Source organism: Sus scrofa, chromosome 3 (genome assembly GCF_000003025.6).
Source record: "Sus scrofa isolate TJ Tabasco breed Duroc chromosome 3, Sscrofa11.1, whole genome shotgun sequence".
Classification (NCBI taxonomy): Eukaryota; Metazoa; Chordata; class Mammalia; order Artiodactyla; family Suidae; genus Sus; species Sus scrofa.
This window is the reverse complement of record NC_010445.4, coordinates 112,832,321-112,851,554: the sequence shown is the minus strand read 5'-3', so window position 1 is coordinate 112,851,554 and position 19,234 is coordinate 112,832,321. Positions and strand designations below refer to the sequence as shown.

The window sequence follows — 19,234 nt, the reverse complement described above, 5'->3', positions numbered from 1 at the left end:
GAGCATCTGGATTGGAAAGTAAAACTGTTACTTGTAAATGATGGGATCTTGTATATAATTCCTGAGGAATCTATACCCATCTAGCAAAAAATAAACCTAAAAACTAATGAACAAGTTCAATAAGGTTACAGGAAACAAGATTAATATACAAAAATCATTATGTTTCTATAGCAGTGAATAATCCAAGAATAAGAATATAATTTCATTTATAATAGCATCCAACAAAAATCATTATGTTTCTATAGCAGTGAATAATCCAAGAATAAGAATATAATTTCATTTATAATAGCATCCAAAAAAATGAAAATTTTAACTGAAGAAGTGTAAGACTTAATACACTTTGAAAACCTTAAAATGTTGGTAAAAGAAATTGAAGAAGATCTAAATACTGGAAAGACATCCCATGACTTAGAAAACTTCACATTGTTGAAACAGCAGTACTACCCCAAGTGTTCTGCAGATTCAGTGACATCCGTATCAAAATCTCAGCTGCCACTTTTGGGTAGAGGGTAGGGGTTGAGATACTGATGCTAAAATTCATATGGAAATTCAAGGAATCCACAATAGCCAAACAACAGCCTTGAAATGGGCAGTAGTGACATTTAAGCTGAGACCTGAGGAGATGAGTATAAGTTATCCAGATAAGGATGGGGCTGGTGGAAAGAGTATGATAGATTCAATATTTAAGGCAAGTCAAGTCTCATAAGTTACTTTTGGTGTCCAGAGAGCATAACTATATTGGCTGTAGGGATATTCAAAGAAGGGTACGTTGGGCCAAAGATAGATGATTGGCAGATATTTTTCCCATCTTATGGGTTGCCCTTTCATTCTGTTGATAGTGACCTTTGACACACAGAAGTTTTTTTTAATTTTTTAAAAATGTTTCTGTTGTACAGCAAAGTGACCCAGTCATACACAGTTCCCTGTGATGTACAGTAGGACCCCATTGCCCATCCATTCCAAATATAAGTGTTTATATCCACCAACCCCAAACTCCCCATCCATCCTACTTCCTCCCTCCTTCCGCTGGCTGCAAGTCTGTTCTCCATGGCCTTGATCTGTCTCTATACCGTAGACAAGATCATTTGTGCTGTATTTTAGATTCCACATATGATATCATATGGTATTTGTCTTTCTCTTTTGACTTACTTCGCTTATAGGAGAATCTCTAGTTGCATCCATGTTGCTGCAGATGGCATTATTTTGTCCATTTTTATGGCTGAGTACTATTCCATTGTGTATATGTACTGTATCTTAATCCATTCATCTGTTGACGGACGTTTAGGTTGTTTCCATGCCTTGGCTATTGTGATTAGGGCAGTGATGAACATATGGGTGCATGTATCTTTTGAATGAATGTTTTATTTGGATATATGCCCATTTGTGGGATTGCTGAATCATATGGTAGTTTTGTATTTAGTGTTCTGAGGAACTTCCATAGTGATCGTACCACTTTACATTCCCACCCAGAGTGTGGGAGGGTTCCTTTACTCCACACCATCTCCAGCATTTGTTATTTATTGACTTGTTAGTGATGGCCTTTCTGACTAGTGTGAGATGGTATCTCTTTGTAGTTTTGATTTGTATTTATCTAATAATTAGTGATGTTGAGTATTTTTTTGTGTGTCTGCTGGCTAACCATATGTCTTCTTTGGAGAAATGTCTATTTAGGTCTTTGCCCATTTTTTGATTGGGTTATTTGTTTTTTTGTTGTTAAGTTGTGTGAGTTGTTTGTGTATTTTGGAGATTAGGCCCGTGTCTCTTGCACACACACAAAAGGTTTTAATTTTAATGGATTTATTTTTTTCTTTTGTTGCCTGTGCTTTTGCCATCTGAGAAATCATTGCCAAATCTAATATAAAACATTTCCCACGAGTTCCCTTGGTGGCTCACTGGTTAACAAACCTGACTAGGAACCATGAAGATGCGGGTTCAGTCCCTGGCCTCACTCAGTTAGTTAAGGATCCAACATTGCCATGAGCTGTGATGTAGGTTGCAGACGCACCTCAGATCTGGTGTTACTGTGGCTGTGGTGTAGACCAGTGGCTACAGCTCCACTTCACCCCCTGGCCTGGGAACTTCCATATGCTGCAAGTGTGGCCCTAAAAAGACCCTCCGCCAAAAAAAAAAAAAAAAGAATTTTAAAGTAAGGCTTCTTACATTATCTAAAATCATGATCCAGCTCTGATATAGATTATATGTAAATAAAAATTGTAATTTCAGGCCTCTTGTGTAAATCCTTTCTTCTTGAGATTGTATTTAGAAACTAGCCAGCCTCCTATAGGGGGAAAATAAAATTCAATATATCTTAGGAATTATATTTATATTTCTAGGTAATTTAAAAATTTGTGGAGTTCCCTGGTGGCACAGTGTTTTAAGGATCTGGCATTATCAATCATCACTGCTGTTGCTAGGGTCCCTGCTGTGGTGAGGGTTTGATGACTGGCTCTAGAACTTATGCATGCCATGGGCATTCCCCCCCACACCCTCCAAAAAAAGAACTTATGTAGGCTTTTAGCTTTAGCATGTTGTTTCAGGATGACTTCTTTAAAACTTTCAGATCGTAGGAATGACACCATAAATTGAGAAAAATAGAGTCATTTTTATTAAGTCATAATTCATGGTAGTGTATAAATTAAATTTTTGTTTTATTTTAGCATGCCAACGAAGATGTGGAAAGAATGTTACTAGGAAACAAGTGTGATATGGATGATAAAAGAGTTGTTCCTAAAGGAAAAGGAGAACAGGTAAAAAGCTCTGAATGAAACTAATATGCTGCCCTTTCTCTGTAAAGATGGTGTTGCATTTGATGTTTTTTACAAGTAGTGGTAATGGAGTGCACTTGAGCTGTTTACATCCTTTTAAAAAATGATGTTGGAAATGATAGCTTATTGTTTGAATTTTTTGTTTATTTATTTTTTTGAAGGACCTTGACTATTTGGGTCTTGACCCAATGGAATAACCTGTTGGTTTTAGATAACCTGGTTGAGACCGCTATCTTTAGAATAGTATTATTATTTCCTTTAGGATGCAAAAGTCATCACTTGGCAACATATGCTTGATAATTTTATGATGATATTTTGCTTCTGTTTTAGATTGCAAGAGAGCATGGTATTAGATTTTTTGAGACTAGTGCAAAAGCAAATATAAACATTGAAAAGGCGTTTCTCACATTAGCTGAAGATATCCTTCGAAAGGTAAGTTTCCTTTTTTTCTTTTTTTTTTTTACACTAAAGTGCTTGGTGTCACAGTTGAACATCTTTGAACTTTTTTTTTTTAATGAATTTTATTACATTTATAGTTGTACAACGATCATCACAACCCAGTTTTACAGCCTTTCCATCCCAAACCTCCAGCATATTCCCTCACCCCTAACCTGTCTCATTTGGAAACCATAAGTTTTTCAAAGTCTGTGAGTCAGTGTCTGTTCATTGTGTCCTTTTTTTAGATTCCACATGTAAGTGATAGTATACAATGTTGGTGTCTCACTGACTAACTTCACTTAGCATGATAATTCCTAGGCCCATCCATGTTGCTAAAAATGCTGTTATTTCTTTCCTTGTAGTGGCTGAGTAATATTCCATTGTGTGTATGTACACATCTTCTTTATCCACTCCTCTGTGGATGGACGTTTAGGTTGTTTGCATGTCTTGGCTTGCAGTGAACATTGGAGTACATGTGTCTTTTCGAATCATAGTTTTCTCTGGGTAGATGCCCAAGAGTGGGATTGCTGGATCAAATGGTAATTCTATTTTTAGTTTTCTGGGGACTCTTCATACCATTTTCATACCATTTTCTACAGTGGTTGCACCAATTTACAGTCCCACCAACAGTGTACCAGGGTTCCTTTTTTTCCACACCCTTTCCAGCACTTACTGTTTTATAGACTTTTGGATGATGGCCATTCTGGCTGGTGTAAGGTGGTACCTCATACGGGTTTTGATTTGCATTTCTCTAATGATGAGTGATGTTGAACATCTTCTCTTGTGTTTTTTGGGCATGTGTGTGTCTTCTTTGGAGAACTGTCTGTTTAGATCTTCTGTCCATTTTTTGATGGGTTCGTTTGGGTTTTTTTGGTATGGAGCTGCAGAAGGTGTTTATAAATTTTGGAGATGAATCCCTTGTCAGTCACTTCATTTGCAAGTATTTTCTCCCGTTCTGTGGGTTGTCTTTTTGTGTTGTTTAGGGTTTCCTTTGCTGTGCAGAAACGTTGAAGTTTGCTTAAGTCCCATTTGTTTATTTTTGTTTTTATTGTCATTACTCTCAGAGGTGGATCTGGGAAGATGTTGCTGTGGTTTATGTCAGAGTGTTTGGCCTGTGTTTTCCTCTAAGAGTTTGATAGTGTCTGGTCTTATATCTAGGTCTTGAGTCCATTTGGAGTTTATTTTTGTGTATGGTGTTAGGGAGTGTTCTAATTGCATTCTTTTGCATGTGGCTGTCCAGTTTTCCCAGCAGTGCTTATTGAAGAGGCTGTCTTTTCTCCATTGTATATTCTTGCCTCCTTTGTCATAGATTAGTTGTCTGTAGGTGTGTGGGTTTAATTCTGGGCTTTCTGTCCTGTTCCACTGGTCTCTATTTCTGTCTTTGTGCCAGTACCATATGGTTTTGATGACTGTATCTTTGTAGTATAATCTGAAGTCAGGGAGCCTGATTCCTCCAGCTCCATTTTTCTTTTTTTTTTTTTTTTTTTTTTTTTTTTTGTCTTTTTGTCTTTTTTGGGCCGCTCCTGCGGCATATGGAGGTTCCCAGGCTAGGGGTCGAATCGGAGCTGTAGCCACCGGCCTACGCCAGAGCCACAGCAACGCAGGATCCGAGCCGCGTCTGCAACCTACACCACAGCTCACGGCAACGCCGGATCGTTAACCCACTGAGCAAGGGCAGGGACCGAACCCGCAACCTCATGGTTCCTAGTCGGATTCGTTAACCACTGCGCCACGACGGGAACTCCTCCATTTTTCTTTCTCAGGATGGCTTTGGCTGTTCTGGGTCTTTTGTGCTTCCAAACAAACTTTAAAATATTTTGTTTGAGTTCTGTGAAGAACGTTCTTGGTAATTTGATAGGGATTGCATTGAATCTGTAGATTGCCTTGGGTAGTACAATCATTTTGATAATATTGATTCTTCCAATCCAAGAGCATGGTGTATCTTTCCACCTATTTGTGTCATCTTTGATTTCTTTCATCATCATCTTACAGTTTTCAGAGTCCAGGTCTTTTATCTCTTTAGGTAGGTTTATTCCTAAGTATTTTATTCTTTTTGATGTGATGGTAAATGCGATTGTTTCCCTAATTTCTCTTTCTGATCTTTTGTTGTTAGTGTATAGAATAAGTTTCTAGGAGTTCCCGTCGTGGCGCAGTGGTTAACGAATCCGACTAGGAACCATGAGGTTGTGGGTTCGGTCCCTGCCCTTGCTCAGTGGGTTAAGGATCTGGCGTTGCCGTGAGCTGTGGTGTAGGTTGCAGACGCGGCTTGGATCCCGCGTTGCTGTGGCTCTGGCGTAGGCCAGTGGCTACAGCTCCGATTCAACCCCTAGCCTGGGAACCTCCATATGCCGAGGGAGCGGCCCAAGAAATAGCAACAACAGCAACAACAAAAAGACAAAAGACAAAAAAAAAAAAGAACAAGAACAGAAAAAAGCTCATCTATGGTGATAGAAATCAGAGTATCAGTTACCTCCAGGAGGGGTAGTACTGACCGGAAAGGGACACGAGGGAGCTTTTTAGGGGCATATTATGTTCTATATTTTGACCTGGTGGTTTCACAGCATATACTGGAAATCTTTCAAGTGCAGTTAAGATTTATACACTTTACCATAGATACACTATCCCTAAAGTAAATTTTGCTTTCACATGTATAGTATAGACTGTCCACTGAAAATAGTATATTCTTTTGACTGTATAAGTAATGTTTAGGATGTTGGGGGAAATACAGGATTGTACAAAGAGGAAAGTAAAAAATCATTCATAAACCTGTTACCTAAGGTTACTTCTGTTAACATTTTGGTGTCTCTCATTTTTATTTTTTTCCCATATCCATTTTTAACACGAATTATACGGCTTTGCATTCTGTCCCACCCAGTTTCCTCCACTTAAAGTTAGTACACCATAGTTAATATTGACTTTTTAAAGCAATGCTCCAGTAATACAAGCTCCACAGTCTCAAAAGACAAGTGAAACTAAACAAAAGAGGGCTGTTTTACTTCTCTGAAGTTAGACATGATCCAACATTGGTTTTACACATAAGCTTGCTGATGTACTTTTTAAGTACTAAGTACTTCTACCCCTGAGTACCTGGGGTCAGGGGTGGAAGATGACATACCTCTCTAACCAAGAGTTAGAGCAGAGAAGATTTCAGAAGTTCTGCAGAGGGGAGTTCCCATTGTGGCTCAGCGGAAACGAATCTGACTAATATCCATGAGGACCCAGGTTTGATCCCTGGCCTCACTTGGTGGGTTTAGGATCCTGCATTGCTGTGAGCTGTGTGTAGGTCACAGGTGAGGCTCTGATCTGGCCTCGCTGTGGCTATGGGGTAGCCAAGTGGCTACAGCTCCTGTTCATTCCCTAGCCTGGGAACCTCCATATGCCGTGGGTGTTAAAAAGACAAAAAAAAGTTCTGCAGAGGGAAGCCAGGAGGCTTCTGGACATTTCACATCTGGGAAGAAAGGGGGAAAATGAAGATCGAAAACAAAGCTTCTATTTCTTTACTTTGCATGGGGGAAAAAACCTATCTCCTGTGACTGTAATTGCATTTTGTTACGTAAGCTAACATTTATGAAAGTATTTCTGTTGAATCTTGATTGATCCATGGCAGTGTTTTTTCATGGGTTGCTTTCCTTGTTTGTTCCAGACCCCTGTAAAAGAGCCCAACAGTGAGAACGTAGATATCAGCAGTGGAGGAGGCGTGACAGGCTGGAAGAGCAAATGCTGCTGAGCGCTCTCCTGTTCCATCAGTCGCCATCCACCACCCTGTGTTCTCTTCTTGCTGCAAAATAAACCACTCTGTCCATTTTTAACTCTAAATAGATATTTTTGTTCCTCATCTTAACTCCAATCCACCTATTTTATTTGTTCTTTCATCCGTGACTGCTTGCTGACTTTATAATTTTCTTCAAACAAAAAAATGTATAGAAAAATCATGTCTGTGAGTTCATTTTTAAATGTACTTGCTCAGCTCACCACTGCATTTCAGTTGTATTATAGTCCAGTTCTTATCAACATTAAAAACGATAGCAATCATTTCAACTCTATTCTGCAAATTGTATAAGAATAAAAGTTAGAATTAACAATTTTATTTTGTACAACAGTGGAATTTTCTGTCATGGATAATGTGCTTGAGTCCCTATAATCTATAGACATGTGATAGCAAAAGAAACAAAAGCCAGGAAAACACTCATTTTTTGCCTTGAATATGTAAATGGGGTTAATTTTGTCCTGTGCCTTATGTGGAAAGGAAGTTCTTTGGTTTTTCCTCTTTCTGTTTTGGTGGAAGCATGTGCAGGAGACATATCATCGAAACATAAAGCATTAAAATGTTTGTGGTTTGCTTGGCTGTAATTTTCAAAGTAGTTAATTGAGGACAAAGGGTAATGCAGAAATGATAGCTTTGGTTTGCTGAGTCTCATTTTCAGTGGCCTTGATATTTAAAACTATTCCTGCCACCAGTTCTTTTCCTTGGCCACGTCTTCCTTGTGTCTCTTCCTGCATGCTGCTTTATTTGCTTCTCCCCCACCACTCTGTGGTATGGGTTATTTAAAAATGAAAGAGTCAAACTAGTAGGTTTGTCAAGTTTAACATAAAGCACTGATTTAAATTGCTAAGTAAACTGAAAGATAAATTCTAACTGCCTCCTCTCAAATGTCAGTTAACTATGTCCCCTCCTCATTTTCTCTCTCCCCTAATGCTTCTGTCCCAGATTCCTTCATATGCTGTTCGACTTCATGTTCCTCTTCTCCTTCCCTTTTTTGTTTCCTTCCTGTCTCTCCATTGAGTTTATGAAATGGAAGAGTTAATTGCATGCACTAGTGTTTGGAGGGTGTTGTGGTTTGTCTTTCTAATTAGGTGTATCGCCTATTCACTTTCCTAGAATAAATCTCTTAACCTAAATTTGAGTAGTCTCCATTTTGGCAACTCCTCTAGCAGTTTGGTAGCCCGGTAAAGGTTGTTTAAATAAGGTGGGAAGGAGGAGTGAAATTCATTAACATGTTTGCCAAATATCTTGAGATTTGGCCTTTGAAGAACACTTTTTCAGTGTTAAGTTGTCTTTACCTTAAGATTTAGAAGTACTTTAGATTATTATTAATTTTAAGTCCTATCTTCACATCCCTTTGAAAAACTTGTATTACCATGGATTTGGGAAAAGGACAACAAAGGCTTTTCATGTAAAGATAAGATACTCTAGCTCTCTCTCATCCTGTCCTTTTTTCACTTCATTTCTCTAGTTTTGCTTCATTGCTTATCATTAGGATAGGGTAAGTTACGTTTGCTCTGCTGCTAGCATCCTAAGATGATACCTTTGTTGAAATAATTGTGAATAGCATGATTCATTTCTAGCAGAGGCTGAGTTTAGGACAGCAGCTTCCATTGAAAAGTCTTTCTGTATCGTGGGTAGCATTTTAATGCCCTCTGGCTCACAGAAACAACATAGGGACATATCTGCTCTGAACAACCATGAATTTTTCAGATAGTGCCCTAAAAACAATTTTATATGCCTCACTGGTTATTGTTGTTGTTAGGTTTCCCCCTCACTTGACTTTATCATTGTTTACTACTAGTAAAAGCAGCATTGCCAAATAATCCTTAATTTTCCACTAAAAATAACAAATGATGTTAAGCTTCTCAGCAAAACGTTTTAGGTTAAATCTGCTGTTGGTTAGATCAGTTTTAATGTGTTGCTTTCCTGTATCTGGAATGTGGCAGTAGCTTTTTTATTTTTAACCCTCCTTAATCCTTATTCAATTCAGTGACTTAAGGTTTGAGAGCTAAACACTGGGATTTTTGGGTAACAGACTGACAGTTTTGTTGTTTGCGTAATTATAATCGGCATTGTACATAGAAAGGATATGGCTACCTTTTGTTAAATCTGCACTTTCTAAATATCAAAAAAAGGGAAATGGAGTAAAAATCAATTTTTGTATAACCTGTTTGAAACATGAATTTTATTTGCTTAATATTAGGGCTTTGCCCCTTTTTCTGTAAGTCTCTTGGGATCCTGTGTAGAAGCTGTTCTCATTAAACACCAAACAGTTAAGTCCATTCTCTGGTACTAGCTACAAATTCGGTTTCATATTCTACTTAACAATTTAAATAAACTGAAATATTTCTAGATGGTCTACTTCTGTTCATATAAAAACAAAACTTGATTTCCAACTGTGTGGCTTGGTTTTCATTTGTTTACGGAGTTTAAAATGAAGGATTCCTTCTGAAAATAGTGCAGAATAGCATACTGGATATTCGAGGGGCAGAAATAGAAGGGGAATAATTTTTTTCAACCTAGGGAAAGCTGAGAAGGCAATTTCAAGAGCTGTCTTTGGAAGAAACTGCCTTTAAAAAGCAGAATCATCCTGGGGTCAGAGAGCACAACCACAGTCACTCCACAGCCAACAGTATAGAACATGCCCGAAGGCCAACTGCAGCTGAGGTCAGCTCCTTACCCGGGTGAGACACCGGGTAAGGCAGCCATTGCTGGCGGATGAATCCTTGTTGGAGCAGTGACTGTCCTCTCACCTGACAAATGGAGTGTTTCCTTTTTTGTGAGCCATGAGCAACAACTTTGGCTCTTTTAATGTGCATTGCTGGTGCAAGAAATGTTTGATTCTGTATTAAGGACTTATTAATAAATAAGGTAAATATTTGTTTGCAAAATCATCTCTGCTGGAAGGATATATAGAGGTTTTCTTATACTGCAGGGGTTTCTATTTGGGCCACAACCGAGATTTAGGGAAGTTTCCAGGCCAGGGATCGAACCCACACTACAGCAATGATACCACCAGATCCTTAACCACTAGGCCATCAGGGAATTCCAACACTGCAGTTCTTATAAACCTGGAGGGGCTTTTTGTTTGGTTTTTGGCTTTTTAGGGTGGTACCTACAGCACATGGACGTTCCCAGGCTAAGGGCCAAATGCCAGATCGAAGCCTCATCTGCGGCCTACGCCACAGCTCACGGCAATGTCAGATCCTTAACCCACTGAGCAAGGCCAGGGATTGAACCCATGTCCTTGTGCATACTAGTCAGATTCATTACCACTCAGCCACAATGGAATCGCGAAACCTAATTTTTAATGCTTCCCTGTATACTTCCATCAACATACTTTGTGAATCTAGGGTGGGGCCTGTTATTCTGCCTTTTTTCTTTTTTTTTTTTTTTTGCTATTTCTTGGGCTGCTCCCGTGGCATATGGAGGTTCCCAGGCTAGGGGTCAAATTGGAGCTGTAGCTGCCGGCCTACACCAGAGCCACGGCAACGTGGGATCCGAGCCGCGTCTGCAACCCACACCACAGCTCATGGCAACGCCAGATCGGTAACCCATTGAGCAAGGGCAGGGACCAAACCCGCAACCTCATGGTTCCTAGTCCGATTCGTTAATCACTGCGCCACGACGGGAACTCCCAATTCTGCTTTTGAGATTGGTATGGGAAAACAAACCATGGCTTCTCCCTTTATACTTAAAATCTAGATTAGGAAGCAGAAGCAATAATCAGCTAAACATACAGGAGCCAAAAGTTGTGACCCAGGCTTTAAATTCTATAAAGAATATAAAGTGCTGTAAAGAATATATAAGAAGAACTAGTTTAGTTGGTGAGCATAGTTGGGGTGGTCTTTGAGGGGCAGGGGCATGAATAGGTTTTTAGATGTGTAGATCGAATGGCTAGGGCTAAATGGAGGGTGAGAAGGGACAGTGAGCAAATTAAAAACAAACTTTGCCTGTGTGGGAAACCGGAAGTCCAGCTGGACAGTGTGGTAGAGGATGGAGAGTCCTGGTGAGACCTGGAGAGTGGTGAGGCCTGAGTGAAGAAAAGTCTAGATGGGCTGGAAGAGGAGAAGCTGTCCTAGAGACAGGAAGTTGCTGCATTAATTGAGATATGAAAAAGACCCAGAAAATGATAACAAAGGGCAGAGTTAATGCACAGGAGACTGTGAGTGGCAGAGAATATTTCTTGCCTACTAGGAAACCACCTAAGTACTTATAGTACTTCTCTGGGTTCTTTGGGTGATGTTATCAACAATCTGGTGAAATAGAACACTTTTTACAAAAGAAACAGGCAATACTCTAGTGGCCTAGCAGATAAGGATCCTGCATTGTCACTGCTGGGGTTTAGGTCACTGGTGTGGCGGGATTCAATCTCTGGCCCAGGAACTTCCACATGCTTGGGCATACCCCCCCCCCAAAAAAAAAAACGGTCTTGGATTACTCAGATTAAGTAACAGATTTCCCCGGGTGGTTCAGCCAGTTAAGTATCCAGCATTGTCACAGCTGTGGCTCTAGTTACTGCCATGGTGGGGGTTTGATGCCTAGGCTAGGAACTTCCACATACCATGGGCAAAGTAATTTTCTTAAAGTTGCACAGCCAGTTGGAGTTGGATTGGGTTTTTGTTTTGCCTTTTGGTTTGGTTTGGTTGGGTTGGGTTGGGTTTGGTCTTTTTAGGGCCACACCCTGGGCATATGGAAGTTCCCAGGGTAGGGGTCAAATCAGAGCTGCAGCTGCCCACCTACACCACAACCACTGCATTCTGAGCCGTGTCTTCAACCTACACTGCAGCTCGCAGCAACACCGGATCCTTTAACTCACTGAGCAAAGCCAGGGTCGAACCCATGTCCTCATGGATACTAGTTGGATTCTTAACCCGCTGAGCCGCAACGGGAACTCCTGCAGCTGGATTTTTGAACCAGCCCTGATGCCAGTGCCATTCTACTTTCACTTTCACCATATCACATTTTCTCTGGATAAGGTCCTAAGGTCTGGTTATACTGAGTATAATGGAGGTAATAACCAGGTGCCAGAGCCAACAGGAAGATGGAATGCCGCAATGAAGCCTTCCTTTACTAAGTTAAATAGCTAACCTTGCTATCTCTGATGAAGAGCAATCACTTGAAAACAGTACTTAGCTTAATTTACTACATTTTTTTCCCCTTTTTTCAAACCTGTATTACCCTCGCCACCTTGTTAATTTTGTTTTCTTCTATTTCAAGCCATCTTTTGGCTGGAAGTAGATGATGCCGTTGTTTTTCACAGTCCTCTTAACTGGCTTTCCAAGGCCATGTCCTTTGAGGGGGACTTTGGCTACTTATTAATGGTGAAATTAATAGCAATGAGTAATAGTGAAATAATTCATGGGGGAAAAGGGCAGCTAGATATAGTTTATGCTAACTTCCCAGGAGGAGTTGAGATCAGTGTGACTTCCTGAGATCAAGAGCCAATGGGGAGTTCCCGTCGTGGCGCAGTGGTTAACGAATCCAACTAGGAACCATGAGGTTGTGGGTTCGATCCCTGGCCTTGCTCAGTGGGTTAAGGATCAGGCGTTGTCATGAGCTGTGGTGTAGTTTGTAGACTCGGATCGGATCCTGAGTTGCTATGGCTCTGGTGTAGGCCGGTGCCTGCAGTTCCGATTGGACCCCTAGCCTGGGAACCTCCATATGCCGCGGGAGCAGCCCAAGAAATAGCAAAAAGCCAAAAAAAAAAAAAAAAAAGAGCCAGGTAGGGCCAAGTGCTCCAAGTCAACGGGTTTTGCCGGGACACTGAATTTAGGTCTGAAATTTCCAGGACCAAGATAAAAGGAAATGGTGTCTTCCTGTTGTATGTAGTCAAAGAAAGCATAATAGTTCCCGAAGTGGCGCAGTGGTTTACGAATCCGACTGGGAACCATAAAGTGGCGGGTTCGATCCCTGCCCTTGCTCAGTGGGTTAACATCCGGCGTTGCCGTGAGCTGTGGTGTAGGTTGCAGACGTGGCTCGGATCCCCTGTTGCTGTGGCTCTGGCATAGGCCAGTGGCTACAGCTCCAATTGGACCCCTAGGCTGGGAATCTCCATATACCATGAGAACGGCCCTGGAAAAGGCAGAAAGACCAAAAAAAAAAAAAAAAGTTGCAAAGGAAAGGGAGTCTAGCCCAAATTTCAGAAACCATTAATTATCATTGAACTACAAAGTGAAATGTCTCCAGTGCATAGATTTGCTTCTATTTTTTTTTTTTAATTTCAGTAAAACAAGAGTGTATCGTAAGTTGATGACATTTCTACAGGGAGTCTAGGTTTGTAGCTTTATGACTTGACTTGCTGTGGACAGTTTATTGCTTCTCGGGGGGAGGGGGGCACGCCTATGGCATTTGGAAGTTCCTGGGCCAGGAATCGAACCTGTGTCACAGCATGACAACACCAGATCCTTAACCTGCTGAGCCACCAGGGAACTCCAGTTTATTGCTTCTTACACAGTAACTAACCATTCTTATTAGACTGAAATGGACTCAATTGATCTTTTCTATTTTGGCCGCACCCGTGGCATGCAGAAATTCCCAGGCCAGGGATTGAACTTGCTCCTTAGGAGTGAGCAGAACCACAGTATTGATAACGCCTGATTAACCCACTGCCTCACCAGGGAACTCTCTCAGTTGGTCTTTTGACTGGTGCTAGAGAGTGGCTGATCCAGGATTAAGCTATTGTGAGTGCTTGAAGTGCAGGTATTTCGGATTAAATGAAAATGGTCCATTTGCTTTAGACACCAGATGTGTAGGTAGCAGAGTTGATTGATACTGCTTTAAAAATGGTAAAAGGCCAAGGAGAGGCCATTTCACCTGTGCCTTATCTGAAACACCCAAGTACTATTGCATTGTAGCCTCTGAAGCTGCACATTGTCAGTCACCCAAAGTATTTGGGTCCCAAGGATTTCGAAGGCAGATGCTGCAGTGAAACATCTCTGTGAAGAAGATACTAACTGAGCAGTGCTTCCTCCAGGTGAGCTTCCTGGGGCGAGGGAGACAGACCTAGAGTAAAGTGTAGGACACAGGGCTGCTATGTGTGCCTTCCTGTGTGGTGTCCACAGTCCGCAACTGTGAACCCAGCACGGCTGTTCCCTCATCCCCCCTTACACAAACTAGGAATTCTCATGGTACAGTGGGTTAGGGATCTGGTGTGTTACAGCAGTGGCTTGGGTCACTGCTCTGGTGCACGTTCGATCCCTAGCCCAGGAACTTCCACATGCTGCAGGCGCAGCCCAAAAAAAAAACCCAAACATAGGCTACACTGTTTTTCCTCCTAACAGGCCACTTAAGTATTACCTAGGAAATAAATCGTTGAAGAATAAATTCCTAGAATAGGGATCATTTTTCCAGTTCAAACTCTAGGCCCCTCATATGTGAGGTTACCTTTTCTTTTTAACTTTTTTTTTTTTTTTGGCTACGCCCGCGTCACATAAAATTTCCTGGACGAGATTGAACCCATGGCACAGCAGCAACCCAAGCCGCTGCAGTGACAATGCTGGATCCTTAACCCGTTGCACCAGAAAAGAACTCCAAAAATCCGCCTTTCTTTTACTAATCTGTCTTTTGTCAGTTTAATTTGCAAGCCCCCAAATATGAAATCTAAGAGGTTAAAGAAAATTTTTCTCCCCAGCAATAGTAAATGAGGTGAAATTTCTCTATAGAGAAGTATTTCAACAAGGAAAAAAATGACAGAATTTTCCTATTTTGCAACCTCTGGCAAATTAATGGGTCTAGGAATGGATAGTAACGTCACAAAGAGATCCAGCAAAATAGAGAATTCCAGACATTGATGTATCTTCTGACCAGGAAGATTTTATTTATATATATATATATAATATGACCACAGTCAGATTAAACCTCTGATCTAGCTAGATCCAACTACCAATTGATAGGAAATCTGAAGACAGAGGAATATATTAAACTAGATCCACCAACGAAATCCAGACTAGTAAATTTGACAGGACAATTGATCCAGTCTCTTCCATAATTAAATTTCAGAGGGCAGAGAGAGGTTGTAAATTAACAAAACACAGAAAGGAAAGGGGGAAAAAAGCAGGCAAAACTAAATCATAATGTATTTAGGAAAGTACCGAAGTAATATACTACAAAGACTATTAAGGAAACAATTACTCCAAAAATCAGGGAGGGATATTCTTAGCAGGGATAGAGGAGCTATAAGTGGTGGGGACACGGAAGGTTTTGGGGATAGCAAATCCTATCTGACATGGATGTTGTTTACAAGGGTGTTTGCCTTATAGCAATACATTAACCTACGCAATTGTTTGATGTGGGTTTTAAAACTTGTATTTAACCACAAAGGATGCTGAATGTGAGCAGGTGGGGATGGGTGTTTAAAATGATATCACAATATTTAGGACCAGTTTCAGAGGCTGTGCCGCCAAGACCCGCCCTCAGAATCAGATTCAGAATTGGCTGGTCAGGAGTTCCGGTCATGGCTCAGTGGTTAACGAATCCGACTAGGAACCATGAGGTTGCAGGTTCGATCCCTGGCCTTGCTCAGTGGGTTAAGGATCCAATGTTGCTGTGAGCTGTGGTGTAGGTTGCAGGCGCGGCGAGGATCCCACGTTGCTGTGGCTGTGGTGTAGGCTGGCAGCTACAGCTCCGATTCGACCCCTAGCCTGGGAACCTCCATATGCCGAGGGAGCGGCCCTCAAAAGGCAAAAAGACAAAAATAAAATAAAATTAAAAAAAAAAAAAAAAAAGAATTGGCTGGCCAAGGCTCTATAGTGCCCACTGCTCAATATCACGCCACAAGAATTTGTCACTGAAATAACATAGCTGCCACTGAGGCAAAATCTTTGCTAAATCAGTATGGTGCAGCCTCCATGTCTTCATTTCATGCAGCTTTTGCTGCAAAGTCTGAGTTGGTTGGTGGAGGGTGTCCAGATTCCAGGGGAGGGGTGGAAAGGGAGTACCTCTGTTTTCAGCTTCAGAAGTGGGGGCTGGGCTCTGACTCCAAGGCACAAGATTCAAGTGGTAGATGGACAAAAAGCATGACAAATGTCCCCTGTGTCGGTGATGCTAAAACTTTATTGGATATTAGAACACCTGTGAGGCACTTTTATCAATACCAATGCTGGAGTTCCCTTGTGGTGTAGCAGGTGAAGGATCTGGTGTTGTCACTGCCATGGCTTGGGTCACTGCTGTGGCACGGTTCGATCCCTGGCCCATGCCGTGCGTACAGCAAAAAAATAAAATTATGTTAAAAAATAAAAATACCAATGCCAAGGCTGCACCCCAGCCCAATTAACACGGGGTCTCTAGGGTCTTACAGGTGTTTAAATTTACCTTCCTATGTGATCCCCATGCACAGCTAATGAACAAGTGCATACTCTCCCCCTCTGCACCCCACCCCAGGCTCTACTCAGCCTCTCCTTGAAACAAAAGCCATAGGTGATTTTTTTTTTTTTTTTGTCTTTTTGCCTTTTCTAGGGCTGCACCCACAGCATATGGAGGTTCCCAGGCTAGGGGTCGAATCGGAGCCGTAGCTGCCGACCTATACCACAGCCACAGCAACAGGGGATCCGAGCCACGTCTGTGACCTACACCACAGCTCACGGCAATGTCAGATCCTTAACCCACTGAGCAAGGCCAGGGATCGAACCTGTAACATTGCCATCTGTTTTTCCGAGGTCAGGGAAGTGACTTCTCTCTTCTCCATTCTGAGGAGAGCATTTCTGAGCTACATATTCTTTTCTTTTCTTTTCTTTTTCTTTTGCTTTTTAGGGCCACGCTTGAGGTATATGGAAGTTCCCAGGCTAGGGCTTGAATCAGAGCTACAGCCACCAGCCTACACCACAGCCACAGCAACTCAGGAGCTGTGTCTGCGACCTATACCACAGCTCACGGCAATGCTGGATCCCCAACCCACTGAGCGAAGCCAGGGATCGAACCTGCATCCTCATGGATACTAGTCAGATTCATTTCCACTCTGCCACAATGGGAACTCCCTGAGCTTCATTTTCACTGGGCATTTATTGCAGACTTTCTTTGTTGTGGTTAATTGTCTTCTGTTGGCTCATCTCCCTACCAGATTCTAAGCTCTGGTGGGCAGGCAGCCTGTCTCGTCGCCTTTACGACTTCACAGTCCTTTGTGCACATGGCTCACGCAGCTGGAGCGCAGGACCTGTGGTCCAAAGACCAGTGAATTCCTTCTGGTCTTTCTCCCACTGCACTGGCCTCCCGGTTCCCGCCCCCGCTTTCATGCATTCACATTTGTATTGCACTTTAAAAACAACTTCAAATAGAACTTTAAGAGAATGTTAAAATTCAAGCCCAGTCTCTTCCTATGACTACCTCCAGATAGAGTATCAGCTGGTTGCTCCCGTGGATCTCTGTTGCCTTGTCTCTAAAAGGAGGTGAGCTAGGAAGCCCTCAGAGATTCAGTCCAATGTAAATATTCTGTGATTCTGCGGTTCCCTTCTGCTGGATTACTCACAATACTCTTAATTTGTGGGTTGGCAGCAGTGGGCATGGAAAAACTATAAATTAAATATAGAGTCACTGAGCCATCTTGTGACCATTCCTGGGAACTGCATTTCTCCACTGAGGCACGAGAAACTTCCCCGGGAACCCACTGTGGCTCAGTGGGTTAAAGATCTGGTGTTTCAGCAAGTGGCCATGTAAGTCAAATATGCAGCTGAGATCCAGTGTGGCTGTGGCTGTGGCCTAGGCTTACTGCTGCAGCTCCGATTTGACCCCTGACCTGGAAACTTCCATATGCTACAGGTGCTGCTGTAAAAAAAGAAAAAGAAACTTCCCCAGGCCCATCACTTTGAGATCATCATCAAGAATTTAGGGAGTTTCCACTGTGGCTCAGTGGTAAAGAGCCCGACTAGTATCCAAGAGGAACCGGCTTGGATCGCTGGCCTCACTCAGTGGGTTAAGGATCTGGCCTTGCCATTAGCTGTGGTGTAGGTTGCAGACATGGCTCGGACCAGGCATTGCTGTGGTGTTGCATAGGCCGGCAGGTGCAGCTCCTATTTGTTCCCTAGCCTGGGAACCTCCATATGCCACGGGTGAAGCCCTAAAAAAAAAAAAAAATAACAAACCAAATTCAACAGCATGTCAAAAACATTCTACACTATGACAAGGTGGGACTTTAGACAAAGCAGTCTACAGGTAAGATGCAATCCCTATTAACATTTCAATGACATTTTTTTCATAGAGAAGGAAAAAAGTCCTAAAACTCGTATGGAATCAAAGGATTCGGAATAGCCAAAAAAATCTTGAGAAAGAACAAAAACATTCTATGCTACGACAACCTGGGATGCAAGAATGATTCAATATACAAAAATCAATAAATGTAATACATCACATTAACAGAATGAAGGACAAAAATCACATGATCATTTCGTTGATAGAGAAAAAGCATTTGACAAAATTTAACACACATCCATGGTAACAACACTCAGTGAACTAGGAATAGAAGGAAACCATGTCAGCTCATAGATGACATCATATTCAATGGTGAACAATCGAAAATTTTCCTTTAGAATGAGGAACAAGGCAAAGATGCCCATTTCTTGCCCCCCCCTTTTCTTTTGCTTTTTAGGGCCACAGTCATGGCATATGGAGGTTCCCAGTCTAGGGGTCTAATTGAAGCTACAGCTGCCAGCCTACATGACAGCCACAGCAACGCCAGATCCGAACCACATCTGCAATCTAGACCACAGCTCACGGCAACACCAGATCCTTAACCCACTGAGTGAGACCAGGGATCAAACCCACAACCTCATGGTTCCTAGTTGGATTCATTTCTGCTGCACCACGACAGGAACTCCTCTTGCCACTTCTATTCAACATAGTATTGGAAATTCTAGTCAGAGCAATTAGGCGAGAAAAAGAAATAAAAGCCACCCATATTAGGAAGGAAGAAGTAAAATTATCTCTGTTCGCAGATGACATGATCTTTTATGTGGAAAACACTAAAGATTCCATACACACAAAAACAGTATAAACAAGTGCAGCAAAGATATAAAATCGACACCCCCAAATCAGCTGCTTTTCTATACACTAAAAACGAACATTTGAAAAAAGAAATTAAGGAAGTTCCTGTGTGGCACAGTGGGTTAAGGCTTTGGCATTGCCACAGCTATGGCACATGTTCATTCCCTGGCCCAGAAGCTTCCAGATGCTATGGGTGCAGCCAAAAAAGAAAGAAAGAAAGAAACGGAAATTAGGAAAACAATCCCACTTACAATAGCATCAAAAAGAATAAAACACCTAGGAATAAACCTAA

The 19,234-nt window shown here is 41.7% G+C and overlaps 1 protein-coding gene across 1 annotated transcript in view; it reads left to right on the top strand.

The window, feature by feature from the left end:
* Positions 1-9,365, top strand: part of RAB10 (RAB10, member RAS oncogene family) — an 81,999-nt gene extending 72,634 nt beyond the window's left edge. The window contains 3 exon segments of the mRNA NM_001243060.1: positions 2,658-2,747; positions 3,096-3,197; positions 6,847-9,365. Of these exon segments, the coding sequence (NP_001229989.1) occupies positions 2,658-2,747; positions 3,096-3,197; positions 6,847-6,930 (276 nt within the window). The 3' untranslated portion in view covers positions 6,931-9,365.